Source organism: Erythrolamprus reginae, chromosome 4 (assembly GCF_031021105.1).
Source record: "Erythrolamprus reginae isolate rEryReg1 chromosome 4, rEryReg1.hap1, whole genome shotgun sequence".
NCBI classification, from domain to species: domain Eukaryota; kingdom Metazoa; phylum Chordata; class Lepidosauria; order Squamata; family Dipsadidae; genus Erythrolamprus; species Erythrolamprus reginae.
The window spans coordinates 9820528-9838034 of NC_091953.1; the positions used below are offsets into that span (position 1 = coordinate 9820528).

The 17507-nt window shown below is 42.2% G+C and overlaps 1 protein-coding gene across 2 annotated transcripts in view; it reads left to right on the plus strand.

Annotated features, from left to right (window-relative positions):
* NAALAD2 (N-acetylated alpha-linked acidic dipeptidase 2) overlaps positions 1-16702 on the plus strand; it is a 44790-nt gene extending 28088 nt beyond the window's left edge. The window contains exons 9-19 of one of the 2 annotated variants that reach the window (XM_070751645.1): positions 520-605; positions 2762-2881; positions 3303-3385; positions 3851-3914; positions 6963-7030; positions 8662-8753; positions 9978-10068; positions 12869-13133; positions 14498-14579; positions 15401-15493; positions 16435-16702. In XM_070751645.1, the coding sequence (XP_070607746.1) occupies positions 520-605; positions 2762-2881; positions 3303-3385; positions 3851-3914; positions 6963-7030; positions 8662-8753; positions 9978-10068; positions 12869-13133; positions 14498-14579; positions 15401-15493; positions 16435-16657 (1267 nt within the window). In that variant the 3' untranslated portion in view covers positions 16658-16702. The remainder of the gene's footprint in view (positions 1-519; positions 606-2761; positions 2882-3302; positions 3386-3850; positions 3915-6962; positions 7031-8661; positions 8754-9977; positions 10069-12868; positions 13134-14497; positions 14580-15400; positions 15494-16434) is intronic. The other variant, XM_070751646.1, reaches the window with a different exon arrangement.
* Positions 16703-17507: the final 805 nt, after the last annotated feature.

A 17507-nucleotide genomic window follows, 5' to 3' on the forward strand; every position in this document is an offset into this window, starting at 1 on the left:
TCTCATTTCTCTTTTTTCCCTCCCCTTTTTGCTCATTTCTCTCTCTCTCTCCCTTCCTCTCCTTCTCTCTCTCTCCCCGTCTCTTTCTCTCTTGCTTTCTTTCTCTCTCTTTCTCTCTCTTTCACTCACTCTCTTTCTCTCTTTGTTTCTTTCTCTCTCTCTTGCTTTCTTTCTCTCTCTCTCTCACTCCTTCTTTCTCTCTCTCTCTCTGGCTCTCAGCAAAAAGTTGTGAGACCGGAACCTGAGCTTCCTTCTTCGCGGCACACTGGACCATGTCTCGCGGCACACTAATGGGCCACGGCACACTGGTTGTAAAACACTGCCCTAATCATCCTAGTTGCTGTCTCTACATTCTCCTGCCCAGCCACAAGTAAATGATTGACTTTGATACACCTGTAGCAGAACTGAGTCCTTTTGCAAAACATAACAACTTGTGAATGCTTTCAGGTGCTCCTAACAGGGTTGACCTCACTACCATGTCCCCAAATCCTTTCCCCCCCCCCTTCTCTTCTATGGCAGAAAAGTTAAGATGCACATTCATAGCACCAGTCAAATCACACGGATATATAATGTGATTGGAAGCATCAAAGGAGCAATGGAGCCTGGTGAGTTTTGAATGCCAATTACTTTATTTAAAACCAGATTGGGCAGGTTTTGGGCAGCTGGAAACCAAGTTAAGCATGTTTTTTAAGGAAGGCAAGGATTACAGTGGATGGCATAATGATAACATAGCTATGATTGTTTGTTTGGGGGAAAGTGTTGAAATTAATGCTTTCCCGGTCATATTCATTCTGTTTTAATGTTTATACCACGTGTAGGCAGAGTTTGCTTCTCTATGACATGTGGACTTCAACTCCCAGAATTATTGAGCCAATCATGCTAGCTCAGGAATTCTGGGAGTTGAAGTCCACACATCATAGAAGAGCCAACTTTGCCTACCTGTGGCTTATGCCATCTTCTTTGTTGGTTTCAAAATGTGGATAATAATAATAATATTAATATTATTAATAATAATAATAATAATAATAATAATAATAATAATAATAATAATAATAATAGAAACATAGAAACATAGAAACATAAAAGACTGACGGCAGAAAAAGACCTCTTGGTCCATCTAGTCTGCCCTTATACTATTTCCTGTATTTTATCTTAGGATGGATATATGTTTATCCCAGGCATGTTTAAATTCAGTTACTGTGGATTTCCCAACCACGTCTGCTGGAAGTTTGTTCCAAGGATCTACTACTCTTTCAGTAAAATAATATTTTCTCATGTTGCCTTTGATCTTTCCCCCAACTAACTTCAGATTGTGTCCCCTTGTTCTTGTGTTCACTTTCCTATTAAAAACACTTCCCTCCTGAACCCTATTTAACCCTTTGACATATTTAAATGTTTCGATCATGTCCCCCCTTTTCCTTCTGTCTTCCAGACTATACAGATTGAGTTCATGAAGTCTTTCCTGATACGTTTTATACTTAAGACCTTCCACCATTCTTGTAGCCCGTCTTTGGACCCGTTCAATTTTGTCAATATCTTTTTGTAGGTGAGGTCTCCAGAACTGAACACAGTACTCCAAATGTGGTCTCACCAGCGCTCTATATAAGGGGATCACAATCTCCCTCTTCCTGCTTGTTATACCCCTAGCTATGCAGCCAAGCATCCTACTTGCCTTTCCTACCGCCCGACCACACTGTTCACCCATTTTGACACTGTCAGAAATCACTACCCCTAAATCCTTCTCTTCTGAAGTTTTTGCTAACACAGAACTGCCATAATAATAATAATAATAATAATAATAATAATAATAATAATAATTTATTAGATTTGTATGCCGCCCCTTTCCGAAGACTCGGGGCGGTTCACAACAATAATAAAGACAATGTTACAGTGAAACAAATCTAATATTAAAAGAAAAAAAACATATAAAACCCTATCATTTAAAATAAAAAAACACATACGTACCAAACATAAAATATAAAAGCCTGGGGAAGGTGTCTCAGTTCCCCCATGCCTGGTGATATAGGTGGGTCTTGAGTAATTTACGAAATATCTGAGTTCAAATAACTGTTGGTTTCCCCAGGCAAGCAACCCCTTGGATAATCTCTGTCATTAGTTAACCCTTTGCTACCTTAAGTTTTTCAGTTAGGAGGGTCATTTCCATTGAAAGGGTGCAAAAAGTTTTATTATCACACTGTGGGCATGGCTTATTTTATGGATGTGGCTTGCTGGCCATGTGAGCAGGTAGGAGTGGCTTGATGATCATGTGACCCAGGGGTGGCTTAAAGGTCATGTGACTGGCTTAAAGGTGGCCAACCTGACGACACTCACGACAAGGGTTAGGGTTAGGGTGCCTGGCCTCTCCTCGCCTCAAAGAGATACAGTTTCCCTCTCTATTTACTATTACTGAACATCCGAAATATACTATTTAATTCTATGTATATATGCCATATGTGTACATACATATTACACATATTACACACAGGCACACAAAAATATACATTATCTACTATATAAACTGTATCTGTATGTACACACACACACACGCACAGCTCTTCTAAAATTATACACATTCAATAAATGAATGAATGGATGGATGGATGGATGGATAGATAGATAGATAGATAGATAGATAGATAGATAGATAGATAGATAGATAGATAGATAGATAGATAGATAACTTAAGGGTTCTTCACACTCCTTAACAAAACTCTAGCTGAATTTTATGAGAATGTATTGTTCTTATGCTTCCTTTTCTTAGATAGATATGTAATTTTTGGAGGCCACAGAGATTCCTGGGTCTTTGGGGGTATTGACCCCACCACAGGAGCTGCTGTCCTTCAAGAGGTTGCTCGCAGCTTTGGCAAGATGGTGGAGAAAGGTAAGATTAATAGATGGAAAAATTGAGAAGCCAAAGCAGAGATGGGATGTGCTGGGACTTAAATGTCAACATGCGTTTGAAGTGGATTCTAAGCCACCTTGATCCTTCCTTCCTTCCTTCCTTCCTCCCTCCCTCCCTCCCTCCCTCCCTCCCTCCCTCCCTTCATTTATTACAGTCTTTGCTCAATAAATGCAGCAGATAAATAAAGCTAACAAATAAATAAAAATTATCTTCCAAATATAAAGGAAAGCCCCAAAAGATGTTTCTATTGAGCAGCTTAAACCTCCTTTCTCATGCTAAAAATGATTTATTTGCTGGTTTTAAGCTAACTCCAGCTTATTTGTCCATAGACATTGATAGGTTTTCATCTTCAGCCATAAGAATGAAGGTTCCTCTGTAATCTTAACTTCATCTTGTGTAGGTTGGAGACCAAGAAGAACAATCATTTTTGCCAGCTGGGATGCAGAAGAATTTGGATTATTAGGCTCCACAGAGTGGGCAGAGGTGAGTGAAGGACTCTGTAAAATTGTATTATTCATCCACAGGTTGTCCTCCATTTATGGCCACTGAAAAAAGTGGCTTATGATTGGTCCTCACAGTATGGAATGGAGTAGAGTAGGGGAGAAGAGAAGGAAAGGGAAGGGAAGGGAAGGGAAGAGAAGCGCGCCTATGCAATGTGAGAGGAAGCAGCGAGATAAGTAGGAACCCACCATTGCACGTAGATAATGCTGAACCTAAAATCCTGGCCAGCTCCCATTGGCTGTGGCTTCTGGGAATTTTAGTTCAGCCACTTTGGAAAGTTTCCAGTTTTCCACTTTTCATTTACATGCTATTTGTGATCAGTAATAATGGGCATAATACATTCCTTCCTTCCTTCCTTCCTTCCTTCCTTCGTTCCTTCCTTCCTCCCTCCCTCCCTCCCTCCCTCCTTCCTTCCTTCTTTTTTTCTTTTTCTTTTTGCAATTGCAGGAGAACAGCAAACTTCTTCAGACACGGGCTGTGGCTTACATCAACACGGATTCTTCCATTGAAGGTGAATACCTGATAGACTAACAATGATGATATTACCTAGTTAGGGTAATGAAATGCCTGCAAGGAAACAACCAAGTTTAGAGAGCACCAAAGATCCCTCACAGCTGGGGTGAAATTCAAAATTTTTCCTACCAGTTCTCTAGGTGTGGCTTTATAAACCGCCCTGGAGTCCCTCAGGAGATTGGCGGCTTATAAATGGAATAAGTTAAGTTAAGTTAAGTTGTGAGAGAGGGGCGGCATATAAGTCTAATAAATTAACTTAACTTAACTTAAATTAAATTAAATTAAATTATTAAATTAAGTTAAATTAAATTAAATTATTAAATTAAATTATTAAATTAAATTGTTGGACCTGGCAGAGGAAGCAAAATCCCCATTCCCTCCCCATTCCTGGGGCCAGCCAGAGATGGTATTTGCCAGTTCTCCAAACTACTCAAAATTTCTGCTACTGGTTCTCCAGAACCTGTCAGAACCTGTTGAATTTCACTCTTGCCTCACAGTTGTTATTATCCCTTAGTACACTTAGTCAACCTTGAGCCATCTTGTGAAGCTTAAGAAGGATTGGACTCAGCTAGGACTTGGCTGAGAGAAATAGTGGCCCCTGTAGACTAGGCCGTAAAGATGAAAAATATTCTGGAACAAAGTAAAACCATTTCTATACCATCCAGGAAAATGGCATGGATGTGTTCACAAAGTCATAACAATTGGACTCAAACTCAAAGGAGATTTTTCTTTAGAGCAATATCTTGAGGGTCACAATTTTCCAATCTTGTAGTAAGAGATGTGTGCAACACATTTCATACGGGATCCAAAGCTACAATCAAATCATAGGTTACAATAGCCACAACTGTAATCAATTAAAATGCAGGAACAAAAGGTAGCTTGTCCTCTAAGCCTTCCCTTAAAATAAACTACAGATTACGGTATTTATCTAACTGCATTATGTCACTTTAAACCAGATCATATACACACAATCCTAGTTTGGACTAGAAAGCTACTGTAAACAGGATTGGATAAAGCCGTGGTGACACAGTGGCTAGAATGTGGTACTGCAGGCTAATTCTGCTAACTGCCAACAGTTTTGTAGTTTAAGTTCAAGGTTAACTTAGCCTTCCACCCTTCTGAAGTTGGTAAAATGCACTGAAACAGAGATGAGCACTGCCCCCTAGAGTCAGGAACGACTAGCACATCTGTATGAGGGAAACATTTACCTTTAATCGAAACTTAATGTGTGGCTTTGGTCTTTTGTGCCTGATAGACATGGAGACCATGCATTCTTGGGCAGTTTCTCTTTCTAAATTTATTTTTCTAATGAGCATCTCTCCATCTTTTTGCAGCCCCGTTGGGCTGGGCTCACATCCTAATCTACACAGAGCCCCTGGGAGAAGTTCCCCCTGAATTTAATTAAGTAACCGGTGACTAAATGGGAAGCTAGAGTGACAGACAGGTTGCCAACATCCAGCCCTCGGCCACCCTGTTAGTAAGGTAAGCATAAGAACCTTGACCTCATCTGTGAGATTTTCATAGGGGGTCCCTTGAAATGCCCTTTCTTTTGGGAAAAAGAAATGAAATTGGAATAATTCCTCCTCCACCAGAATGATGGTTAGCAAATGTAAAACAGATTTTTTTAAAAAAGGGAAAATCATTTTTAGCACTGTCAACTTGAACATCATCCTAGCGAACAGATGCTCATTTTAAAAATAGATTATTATTAGCTGTTCAAGTACAGTCTCCTTCAAGTTGAGCCTAATGTTTGGTGATTTGGTAGACTTGTTCACACATCCCTGTAGTTTTCTTGGCAATGGTCTGGAAGCTACGCCTTCTTTCTCGCTTTTAGAGAAAAAAATCCATCTGTTCCCCCAGTCCTTGGGTTTCCTCGTAGTTTTTCATCCAGATACTAACCAAATAATGATGCTGTAAACCGCCCTGAGTCTCCGGAGAAGGGGGAAATAGTAATCGAAATAATAAATAAAGGAGGGGTCTGTAATATGGTAAATGATTTAGCTTTACTAGATAAATGGTCAAAGCAATGGAAACTGCAGTTTAATGTTTCCAAATGTAAAAAAATGCACTTGGGGAAAAGGAATCCTCAATCTGAGTACGTATTGCATTGGCAGTTCTGTGTTAGCAAAAACTTCAGAAGAGAAGGATTTAGGGGTAGTGATTTCTGACAGTCTCAAAATGGGTGAACAGTGCGGTCAGGCGGTAGGGAAAGTGAGTAGAATGCTTGGCTGCATAGCTAGAGGTATAACAAGCAGGAAGAGGGAGATTGTGATCCCACAGTATAGAGCGCTGGTGAGACCACATTTGGAATACTGTGTTCAGTTCTGGAGACCTCACCTACAAAAAGATATGGATAAAACTTAACGGGTCCAAAGACGGGCTACAAAAATGATGGAGGGTCTTAAGCATAAAACTTATCAGGAAAGACTTAATGAACTCAATCTGTATAGTCTGTAGGACAGAAGGGAAAGGGGTGACAAAGTCGAAACATTTAAATATGTTAAAGGGTTAAATAGGGTTCAGGAGGGAAGTGTTTTTAATAGGAAAGTGAACACAAGAACAAGGGGGCACAATCTGAGGTTAGTTGGGGAAAAGATTAGAAGGAACGTGAGAAAATAATAGTAGATGCTTACTATAAACTTCCAGCAGACGTGATTGGTAAATCCACAGTAACTGAATTTAAATATCCCTGGGATAAACATATATCCATCCTAAGATAAAATTCAGGAAATAGTATAAGGGCAGACTAGATGGACCAGGAGGTCTTTTTCTGCCATCAATCTTCTAAGTTTCTATGTATGTAAGTATCTTTCTGTTAACATGTAAGCTGTCAGAAATTTTATGCCTTGACTCATCTCGAGAGGAGGGAATATTCCCTGGAGTAAAAGAAAGAGGGAAGGTTTGCGCCTGTAGATAAATTCAATTCGAAGTAGTGGAGGGTAGGCTTTATTTTGATTTTTTAAAATTTTTTTTTAAAGCGTGGGGTATTTTTTGAAAGGGAACTGTTAACATTGATTTCAAACCAATTTCTGTATTCGTGTTGCAGGCAATTACACTTTGAGGGTTGACTGTACTCCTCTTCTGAACCAGTTGGTGTATAATCTGACAAAAGAGGTATAGTTGGACAATACACACCATTGGCGGAAACATTTTGCTTTGAGCCAGAAATGAAAGCACTGCTAATTCCACGTGTTCTTCTATCAAAGTTCAGCAGAAACAGTGATGGGCTGCTAAAACCTTTACTGCCACACTGTGGGCGTGGCTTATTTTGTGTGGTGTGGCTTGATGATCATGTGACCGGGTAGGAGTGGTTGCCAACCAGGTGGGAGTGGCTTGACAATCATGTGACCAGGGGGTGGCTTAAAGGTCAAATGACTGGGTTAGGATTGGACCCTTTTTCAGTTGATTAAGCCACATTATTTGAATAGCCACAAAAAAGGACAAATGATAGACAGCACAGTAACATTTTAAGGCTTTGGACTGAACCTACAAGGTTCAGTATGATAACAGATTAGGCAAGTACTCAATTTTCTTTAACTTTGGACATTATGTGAATTTTGCTGTATAGGTATATTACGTATATACGTACCATGACAATAGTAAAATAATTAAGTAATGCTTCTTGTTTTATCAACTTATTTATTGTTAAGTTTGTAACCCAGAAGAATCTCTTGATTGTGCTGGGTAAGCATTCAAACAGAGATGATGTTAACTTCCTTTCCCTAGTGGTTAGCAAATCTGAGCGTGCACGCATGCGTGGGCTTCCAGGTATGCTCTTTGCTCACATGTGCAACTTGCATGCATGCACATGGCTTCAAAATGCGCCTAAATAGGACAGCATAGCAATGGGGTGCCCACCCACAGGTCGCTACTACCAGTTCGCGAACCTCTGCATTCAAACCAAGTAACCAATCAACCAGCTTGGATTTACAGCACTTAAAATGTTTAAAGAAGTAGCAATATGTTGCGGCCCTATTTGGACAGGGAGTCATTGCTCACAGTCGCTCATGCCCTCATCACCTCGAGGTTTGATTACTGCAACACTCTCTACATGGGGCTACCTTTGAAAAGTGTTCGGAAACTTCAGATCGTGCAGAACGCAGCCGCGAGAGCCGTCGTGGGGCTTCCAAGATTCGCCCACGTTTCTTCAACACTCCGTGGCTTGCATTGGCTGCCGATCAATTTCCGGTCACAATTCAAAGTGTTGGTCATGACCTTTAAAGCCCTACATGGCTTTGGACCAGACTACCTCCAGAACCGCCTGCTACCGCACGAATCCCAGCGACCGATAAGGTCCCACAAAGTTGGCCTTCTCCGGGTCCCGTCGACTAAACAATGTCGTTTGGTGGGCCCCAGGGGAAGAGCCTTCTCTGTGGCGGCCCCGGCCCTCTGGAACCAACTCCCCCCGGAGATTAGAACTGTCCCCACCCTCCCTGTCTTTCGTAAACTACTCAAGACTCACTTATGCCGCCAGGCATGGGGGAGTTAAGATATTCCTTCCCCCTAGGCCATTACAAGTTATGCATGGTATGTTTGTGTGTATGTTTGGTTTTATAATAGGGGTTTTTAGTTGTTTTATTAATTGGATTGCTACATGCTGTTTTTATCATTGTTGTTAGCCGCCCTGAGTCTGCGGAGAGGGGCGGCATACAAACAAACAAACAAACAAACAAACAAACAAATAAACAAATAAACAAACAAACAAACAAATATGGATGACAGATCAAGTTTCATTTCCTACGCAGGTCTCGAGTCCCGATGAAGGCTATGAAGAAAAATCTCTCTATGAGAGTTGGCTTGAGAAGGATCCTTCCAATGAAAATAATCAGCGACCCAGGTAAGATAGGCTCTTATCTACATTTTATTAGCATGCCTGCCCTGGGGACCAGGGGAGGATTCAGGAAAGGGCTACACAATTTTTTACAACCACATTGTGGCCGTGGCTTATTTTGTGGGTGTGGCTTGCTGGCCATGTGACCAGGTGGGAGTGGCTTAATGATCATGTGACCAGGAGGTGGCTTGAAGGTCATGTGACTGGCTTAAAGGTGGCCAACTTGACATCACTCATATCAAGGGTTAGTGTTAGGTTGCCTGGCCTCTCCTCGCCTCAAAGAGATACAATTTCCTTATCTATTTACTATTACTGAACATCCAAAATATACTATTTAATTCTAAGTATATATGCCGTATGTGTACATACACATTACACACTGTTGTGGTTGGCTCCGGGCCAGCTCCTGCCCCAAGCACTGTGAGGGTGGATGTGGGTGAATCCTCCCAGTGTCAGAGGCCAGTTTTACCGCCGACTGCTTCCGACAGCGAAGCGTCTGAAGCAGAGTGAATGTGAAATGGGATCCTCAGAGGGGTTCATGGCAGACAGCCCATTAGGGAGTAATTCATCATCGTTATCCTCGCTGGATTCGGATGGTGAGACATTCATTGATGTGCGCAGGCGCAGGGCAATGACTAGAAAAGAGCAACTGGGTAAATTCTACAGGGGTGTGGTTGGGTGTGGTTTGACTAATTGGGGATGCAGTTAAATTGGCAGCGTTCTGGCCTCAGAGTGTGGAAGTTTATCCATTTGGTGAAAGAGGAAGTGTCTTTCATCTCAGGATTCTCTAAGGACTCTCTTTACATTGATTCCAGGACTCTTAAACTAAACCATAGTCAAGTGTTTGAAGGAGAGTGGCTGTGACGTCTTCACAGCTGCTTGTTATTTGTTTTGTGTTTTTCACAGCATTCAGGTCTGTTGCTTTGAAGGTGAGCCCTGTGACTACCAAAAGGGTGTTTTGCTTCTATTTTACTTTGAACCCGCAAAAATCGAGGGAACACTGTATTGACAATGCATAATTGATAGACTGGAATTTATCATGAATTGTATCTCTTCTTTATCATTTTTTCCTAAAACTTTTGATTGTGTATTCACTAAGTGTTTTTATTTGTTTTGGTCTATGACTGTAATAGTGAATTTGATTTGAAGTGGAAACCAACAACAAAAAAGTGGTAATGATACAAAAAGATTGAATCTCGAATTCTCCCCTTCTTTTTCCTATCTGGCCAGGATCAACAAGCTTGGATCGGGCAGTGATTTTGAAGCTTTCTTTCAAAGATTAGGGATTGCGTCTGGCAGAGTTCGCTACACTAAAAACCGGGTAAGCCAAACTGCTTGTTTAAACGGCTGTCACCAACAGCTTTGGAAAGAGCAGTCAATATATTTATTTTATTCCGTAAATCTACCGGTGTTTCTTAGTTGCTTGAATCCCTGAAGCCACACTTAAGTGGAGTAGAGATTAGAAACAGAAATGTACTAACCTAAAGCAAGAGGTGGGTCAGATCACACTGAGGAAAACGGTTTCCAATATGACCTAGAACTGAGGAGAAATTTCCTGACAACTTATCAGTGAAACAGCTTGTTTTCAGTTGATTCTCCATCACTGGATGTTTTCAAAAATCTGTCTGGACCCTGTTCTGCCGGCCTGTTTCAACCGCCCGTAATTAGAGGGTAATTAGTCCAGGCAGACACACACCACAAGATAAAAGGAAAACTCAAAAGTTTTTATAAACAGAAAAACAGAAACAGCTCCCTTTTTAAATGTCAAAAGGATTTTCTGGTACACACAAAGCACAGGTTAAATGCAATCCAATTGCTCACCCAATAACTGGGAAATTGAGTCCAATTCTAAAGTCCAGAGAGTCCACACATACAATCCTGAAAATCAAAAACCACGATCTTGATGAAACAATGAATCAGATAAACTGCCATGAGGCTAAAACACCAGGCTGCACTTTTATCTGTAGCACTAATTGCAGCAGCCCCACCCAACCACAGGTGGCCTCATTTTCTCTTGTAATAATCCTTCAGTTGTTGTCTCCTATGCATCACTCTACGCATGCGTGGATGTGTCATTAATTCTTGTTCAGAATCCAGGGATGATACAGATGACTGATCTCCTCCTGGGCTGTCTGCCAAACTCCCCTCTTCCCTGTCACTCATACTTCCTTGGTCAGAGGAGACTTCGTCGGCAGATTCTACTGGGAGCAAAACAGCCCTGCAGCATGTGGATGTCTCCCCCACCTCCACCTCCACATTGCTTGGGGCAGGAGATGGGCCACAGCTAACCTCAACAGAACCCACACCGCATTTCGTAAATAAACACTCTACAAAATGTCCAGAGATACAGTACTTTACCAGAAGAGCCCTTCACTCCTCCACTCGTAACCGAATACTCTACAAAACTAGACTTACAATCCTAGGTTTAGAAAGCTTAGAAGTACATCGCCTTAAACACAACCTAAGCGTAGCCCATAAAATCATATGCTACAACGTCCTTCCTGTCAGTGACCACTTCAGCTTCAACCACAACAACACACAAGCACACAACAGATACAAACTTAATGTAAACCTCTCCAAACTCGACTGCAGGAAATACGACTGTAGTATTTGATGCATGGAACTCACTACCAGACTCTGTAGTTCCATTACCTAACCCCCAAAACTTTACCCTTAGACATTCCACTGTTGACCTCTCCCAATTCCTAAGAGGTCAGTAAGGGGCATGCATAAGTGCACCAGAGTGGCTTCCGTCCCCTGTCCTAATGTTTCTGTTTTACTAGTATCATGTATATGAATATTATTATATCTGTTTCTTTCTATTTTTTACTAGTATCATGTACATGAATATTGTTATATCTAATGTTTCTTTCTATTTTTTACTAGTATCATGTATTTGAATATTATTATATCTTTACATACCTTCAATATGTACTTGACAAAACAAACAAACAAACAAAAAACAAAGAAATAAATACGAAGGACAGGCTCCTGGTTGTTCTGCCAGTAAAAACAAACATCAAAAACAGGCCACAAGCGACCATCTCAGCCTCCATTATCACTGACGGAGGGCTGCAGGAAGCTGGGCAGCTGATTTTCAGCCTTGGAGAAGGCCCGGAGTGCAAAAAATGGGCAAACCAGAAGTTCAGAAAATGGACTTCCGGTTTGCCCATTTGGCTGTTTTTTCACCGTTGCAGGCTTCTGTGAGGCCGGTATGCAGTGAAGGGCTACCAGAGAATAATAAATTATTATTATTATTATTATTATTATTATTATTATTATTATTATTATTATTATTATTATTATTATACTGGAACTTGTGCCGGAACTACCATTTACCAGTGGCAAAGAACTGGTGGGATCATAAACCCGAAAAAGTGGTCGAAAATGAGCAAGCAAAACTACTGTGGGACTTCCGACTTCAGAAAAAGAAAGTATGGATTATTGACATCGCAATCCCAGGAGACAGCAGAATTGAGGAGAAGCAGCTAGAGAAATTAGTGAAATACGAAGATCTAAAAATCGAGCTGCAACGACTGTGGCATAAGCCAGTGAAAGTGGTTCCAGTGGTACTTGGCACGCTGGGCGCAGTGCTAAAGGATCTCAGCGGACATTTGAAAACCATCGGAATTGACAAAATCTCCATCTGTCAATTGCAAAAGGCCGCTTTGCTGGGATCCGCACACATAATTCACCGCTACATCACGAAGTCCTAGGTGCTTGGGAAGTGCCCGACTGGTGATGAAATACCAAATCCAGCATAGTGATCTCGTTTGCTGTGTTGTATTGACATAATAATAATAATAATAATAATAATAATAATAATAATAATAATAATAATAATAATGTGCTAGCACACTTACACACACCTTTTTGGCACGCGAACCAAAAAAAGATTTGCCACCACTGCCATAGCAGATAGCAGGACTGTGCCTGACTTGGATTATTATTATTATTATTATTTATTGGATTTGTATGCCGCTCCTCTCCATAGACTTGGATATGCCTTTGGTTTTGAACAGTCGAATAAACTGTCAGGAAATGTGACTCTTTGCCGCTGAAGGTGGACTTCATTCTGCTGTCACATTTATTTATTTATTTATTCTTTTTTTTTAAAACAGAAATTGGACAAATACAGCAATTATCCTGTTTACCACACTACCTATGAGACCTTCGAGCTGGTCAAGCGGTTTTATGACCCCTCTTTCCAGAAGCAGCTCACCGTGGCTCAGATACGTGCAGGCTTGGTTTATGAGCTTTCAGAATTGCCCGTCCTTCCTCTCCGTTGTCAGGATTACGCGGAAGCTCTGAGGCTCTACGCCGATGAAATCTATGACCAAGCCAAGAAACATAAGGAAGAACTCGAGAAGTACGGAGTTTCATTTGGTAAGGTTTCTCTCGAATGTGACTAGGAATCCATAAATTTGTCTTTGAGCTTCCTATTCATTGTCATTCTGTCCGCCAAGGGTAGAATCATAGCACCTTTAACAATATCTATTTATTTAGAGTGTAAAATTTGCCAACTCCTCTATCCTATGCACCCCTCCCTCTTGGTCAGAAAAATGACTTGCTGCCATCCTGCCTTCCATGGAGGACCTGCAAACTGCACGAGTCAAAAAGAGGGCGGTGAAAATATTTACTGACCCCTTGCATCCTGGACATAAACTGTTTCAACTCCTACCCTCAAAATGTCGCTATAGGGCACTGCACGCCAAGACAACTAGACACAAGAACTGTTTTTTCACGAACACCATCACTGTGGTAAACAAATAATTCCCTCAACATTGTCAAACTGTTTACTAAGTCTGCACTACTACTACTACTCCTAGTTTGTTCTTATTCCTATCACCCATTTCCTCCCATTTATGACTGTTTAACTGTAATTTGTTGCTTGTATCCTTAAGATTTTTATTGTTTTCTCATTGCTTATTTGACCCCTATAATCATTACTACATTATGATATACAGTGATCCCTCTATTATCGCGAGGGTTCCATTCCAAGACCCCTCGCGATAATCGATTTTTCGCGATGTAGGGTTGCGGAAGTAAAAACACCATCTGCGCATGCGCGCCCTTTTTTTCTATGGACGCGCATGCGTAGATGGTGGAGTTTGCGTTCCCCGCCGCCCACGCAAAGGGGAAACCCCGATTCGGCTCCTCGCTGCTGCTGCGCTACCGAGCAGATCAGCTGCTGGGCGGCCGAAGGAACCTTCCCTGGGTCTTCCCCCTCTTGCTGGCGGGCGGGCGAGCGGCGGGCATCAGCAAGGAGCCGGGGTTTCCCCTTTGCGTGGGCGTCCGGGAAGACCCAGGTTCGGGGTTCGGGGGGGTGCTGGGAAGCCCCCCAGGCCGGCTGCGACCTTTTAAAACAGCCGCGCCGCTTCCCAGCTGACTCCCAAAGCCAAACCTGGAAGTGGGGTTTTTTTTAATTAATATTTTTTTAAAAATCGCGATATAGCGTTTCGCGAAGATCGAGATTGCGAAACTCGAGGGATCACTGTAGTACCTTATGATTCTTGACAAATGTATCTTTTTCTTTTATGTACACTAAGAGCATATGCAACAAGACAAATTCCTTGTGTGTCCAATCACACTTGGCCAATAAAGGATTCTATCTATCTATTCTATGTGACCCAGAACAGAGCTGGTTTGATGGTGTTAAAATGAAGAAGCTGTGCAAGGCTTCTCGGTCTCATTTAAACTATAGAAATTGCAAAGCTTTGAAGCTCACTGTGCAGTTTTTCTATCTGCAGATGCCCTGTTTTCTGCCGTTAATCATTTTGCGTCTGTAGCAATGGATTTTCACCGCAGGCTTTTAGAACTGGACACGAATAAGTAAGTTTAATTTTTCTACAAAAGGGGAAGCAACTTTATGGGTGTGAGTGATGATCATTCATCCGTTCGTCTTTAGGAGAAAGTTTTGCTTACATCAGTCAGTGAAGGGCCGCTCGTATTTTGACGCTACCAGTGCGCCCTCCGGGGCTCTGTGCGCACCCACTGACACAAGATTTGGCTTCTGAGCATGTACAGCAAGCAAAATCTTGTGCGAGGACACGCATGTGAGCGAGATTCTGGCGATTTTTGCCAATATTTTTGCTTCCACAAATGCACAGAAGCAATCGGCGAAAATCGCTGAAATCAAAATGTCAGTGAAAATCAATGAAATCTCGCTTGTGCACCCGTTGACACAAGATTTGGCTTCTGCGCATGTGCAGCAAGTGAAATCTTGCACGAGAACGTGCAAGTGAGATTTTGGTGAATTTTTGCCGATATTTTTGCTTCCGCACACGCGCAGAAGCAAAAAATCAGCGAAAATGGCCAAAATCTCACTCACACGCATGTCCTTGTGCCAGATTTTGCTTGTTGCGCATGTGCAGAAGCCAAATCTTTTGCCGGGGCGCATGTGCAGTGCATCAGGGACGCGCAGATGTGTGGGAATCCTGGAATTTCCTACCGGGACTGCATAACCAGCAGCCCATTACTGATCGCAGTGTTTTAGCACAGCATGGTAGACTTCAACTCCCAGAATTCACGCATGACGGGGGGAATTCTGGGAGTTGAAGTCCACCCATTTCAAAAGTTGTCACGGTTGAAAAATACTATCCTGAATTGTCAAATTGTGTTTGACACTTTCCTATGTCTTCTATTTTTTGCAGCCCAATTGCTGTCCGGTGCATGAATGATCAGTTGATGTTCCTCGAGAGAGCTTTCATCGACCCTCTTGGCTTGCCAGGCAGACCGTTCTACAGGTAAAGCATCTGAGTTCAGTCAGACTTTTTGCTAAGTATTATTATTATTATTATTATTATTATTATTATTATTATTATTATTATTATTATTTAGATTTGTACGCCGCCCCTCTCCGAAGACTCAGGGCGGCTCACAACAGTAATAAAAAACACAATAGTAATGGAACAAATCTAATATTAAAAAACATATAAAACCCTATCATTATTTAAAAAACCAAACAGCACATTCATACCAAACATAAAACAAAGTATAAAATAGCCTGTGGGAAAGGTGTCTCAACTCCCCCATGCTTGGCGGTATAAGTGAGTCTTGAGTAGTTTACGAAAGACAAGGAGGGTGGGGGCAGTTCTAATCTCTGGGGAGAGTTGTTTCCAGAGGGCCGGGGCCGCCACAGAGAAGGCTCTTCCCCTGGGGCCCGCCAAACGACGGGACCCAGAGAAGGCCAACTCTGTGGGACCTTATCGGTCGCTGGGATTCGTGCAGTAGCAGGCGGTTCCGAAGGTACTCTGGTCCACGCCCAAGTATGATTGGGGGTGGGCACACATGTCCTACATGAAATTCAGGTTCTGCGCATATGTGCAGAGATGAAATCTTGCACGAGGATGCTCGAGATTTTGGTGATTTTCGCCAATCTTTGCTTCTGCGCATGTGCAAAAGCAACAAAAGGCCGAAAATCACAGAAATCTCATGCGTAGGAGTGTCCTTGCGTGTGATTTCACTTGCTGTGCATGCATAAAAGTCAAATATCATGCAGGGGCACACATGCAGATGCCTACGTATCCCCATTTTTGCTACCGGAGCGGAGATTACGACCGTTCCAGGAGCGGCCCACTACTGCCTCCCCAAAAAACATTTCGCTTCACATCCAAGAAAGCTTCTTCACCTTTGCTAAATTTGCACAACTTTACTAATTATTTTTACTTCTGTCTTCTTGCTCTAGACACGTCGTTTTTGCTCCGAGCAGCCGCAACAAATATGCAGGGATGTCTTTCCCAGGGATCTACGATGCTCTGTTCGATATAGGCAGCAGGACAGATCGGCAGAAAGCTTGGCAGGAAGTGAAGAGACAGCTGTCTATCGCAGCCTTCACCGTGCAGGCCGCTGCAGGGACTCTGGAAGGGTCTTGTGTGACGATGACAGCAGAACAGAAACAACCAATTTGATGTGTGTAGCCGGAAAAAAATTAAATTACATGTGTAATTTTACAATCCTAGCACGTCGTGGTAGTGCCGCTTCCAATATTGGTGATTCCGACACTGATCAAGTGGTTTTCGGCAGTGGTTTGCTGGCTTGTCTCAATTTAGTTTCTGAACGTTTCATTACCAGACTAGGTAACATCATCATGATTTTCTTATTCCATTCCTCTGATTCAAGTGGGAGTGAAAATTTGAAATCCCCCCCTTGACTCCAATACAGGTAGTTTTCAGAACCACAAGTAGTGATGGGCGAACCGAACTCGCACAATTCGTGTCCGTACCGAATTTTGCAGTGTTCGGTACACCGAACACGAACCCAAATTTTTTTGAAACTTCGGGCAAAGTTCGGGGTCGTGTTCGGCGTTCGGAGCTTTGACGTCACCGGCAGGTTGCTAAGGACGCCAAGGTGATCACTTCCTGGATTCCATGGAATCCAGAAAGTGATCACCTTGGCATCCTTAGCAACCTGCCGGTGTACATGAGATCAAAGCTCCGCCCCCGGAATCTCTTGGTGGGATTCCCCATTCGGGTTCGAGTTCGGCCGAATTTTGCATAAAGTTCGTCTGAACTTGCTGAACCCAAACACCGTTGGGGTCGCCCATCACTAACCACAAACTAGTCCTTTACTGATGACAATTGGGACCAGAATATTTTGGCTGCAAAGCGGTTGTTGAGTACATCACGTCTAATTTTATATTTTGGTTGTTAAACAAATCATTGCTAAGTGAATCAAAAAATAGTTAAAGAGATACGTCTGTCATTGTCCCCCCACCCGCCTTGTTTGTCAGAAACTGGCTGGCAAGGCCACAAATGGTGA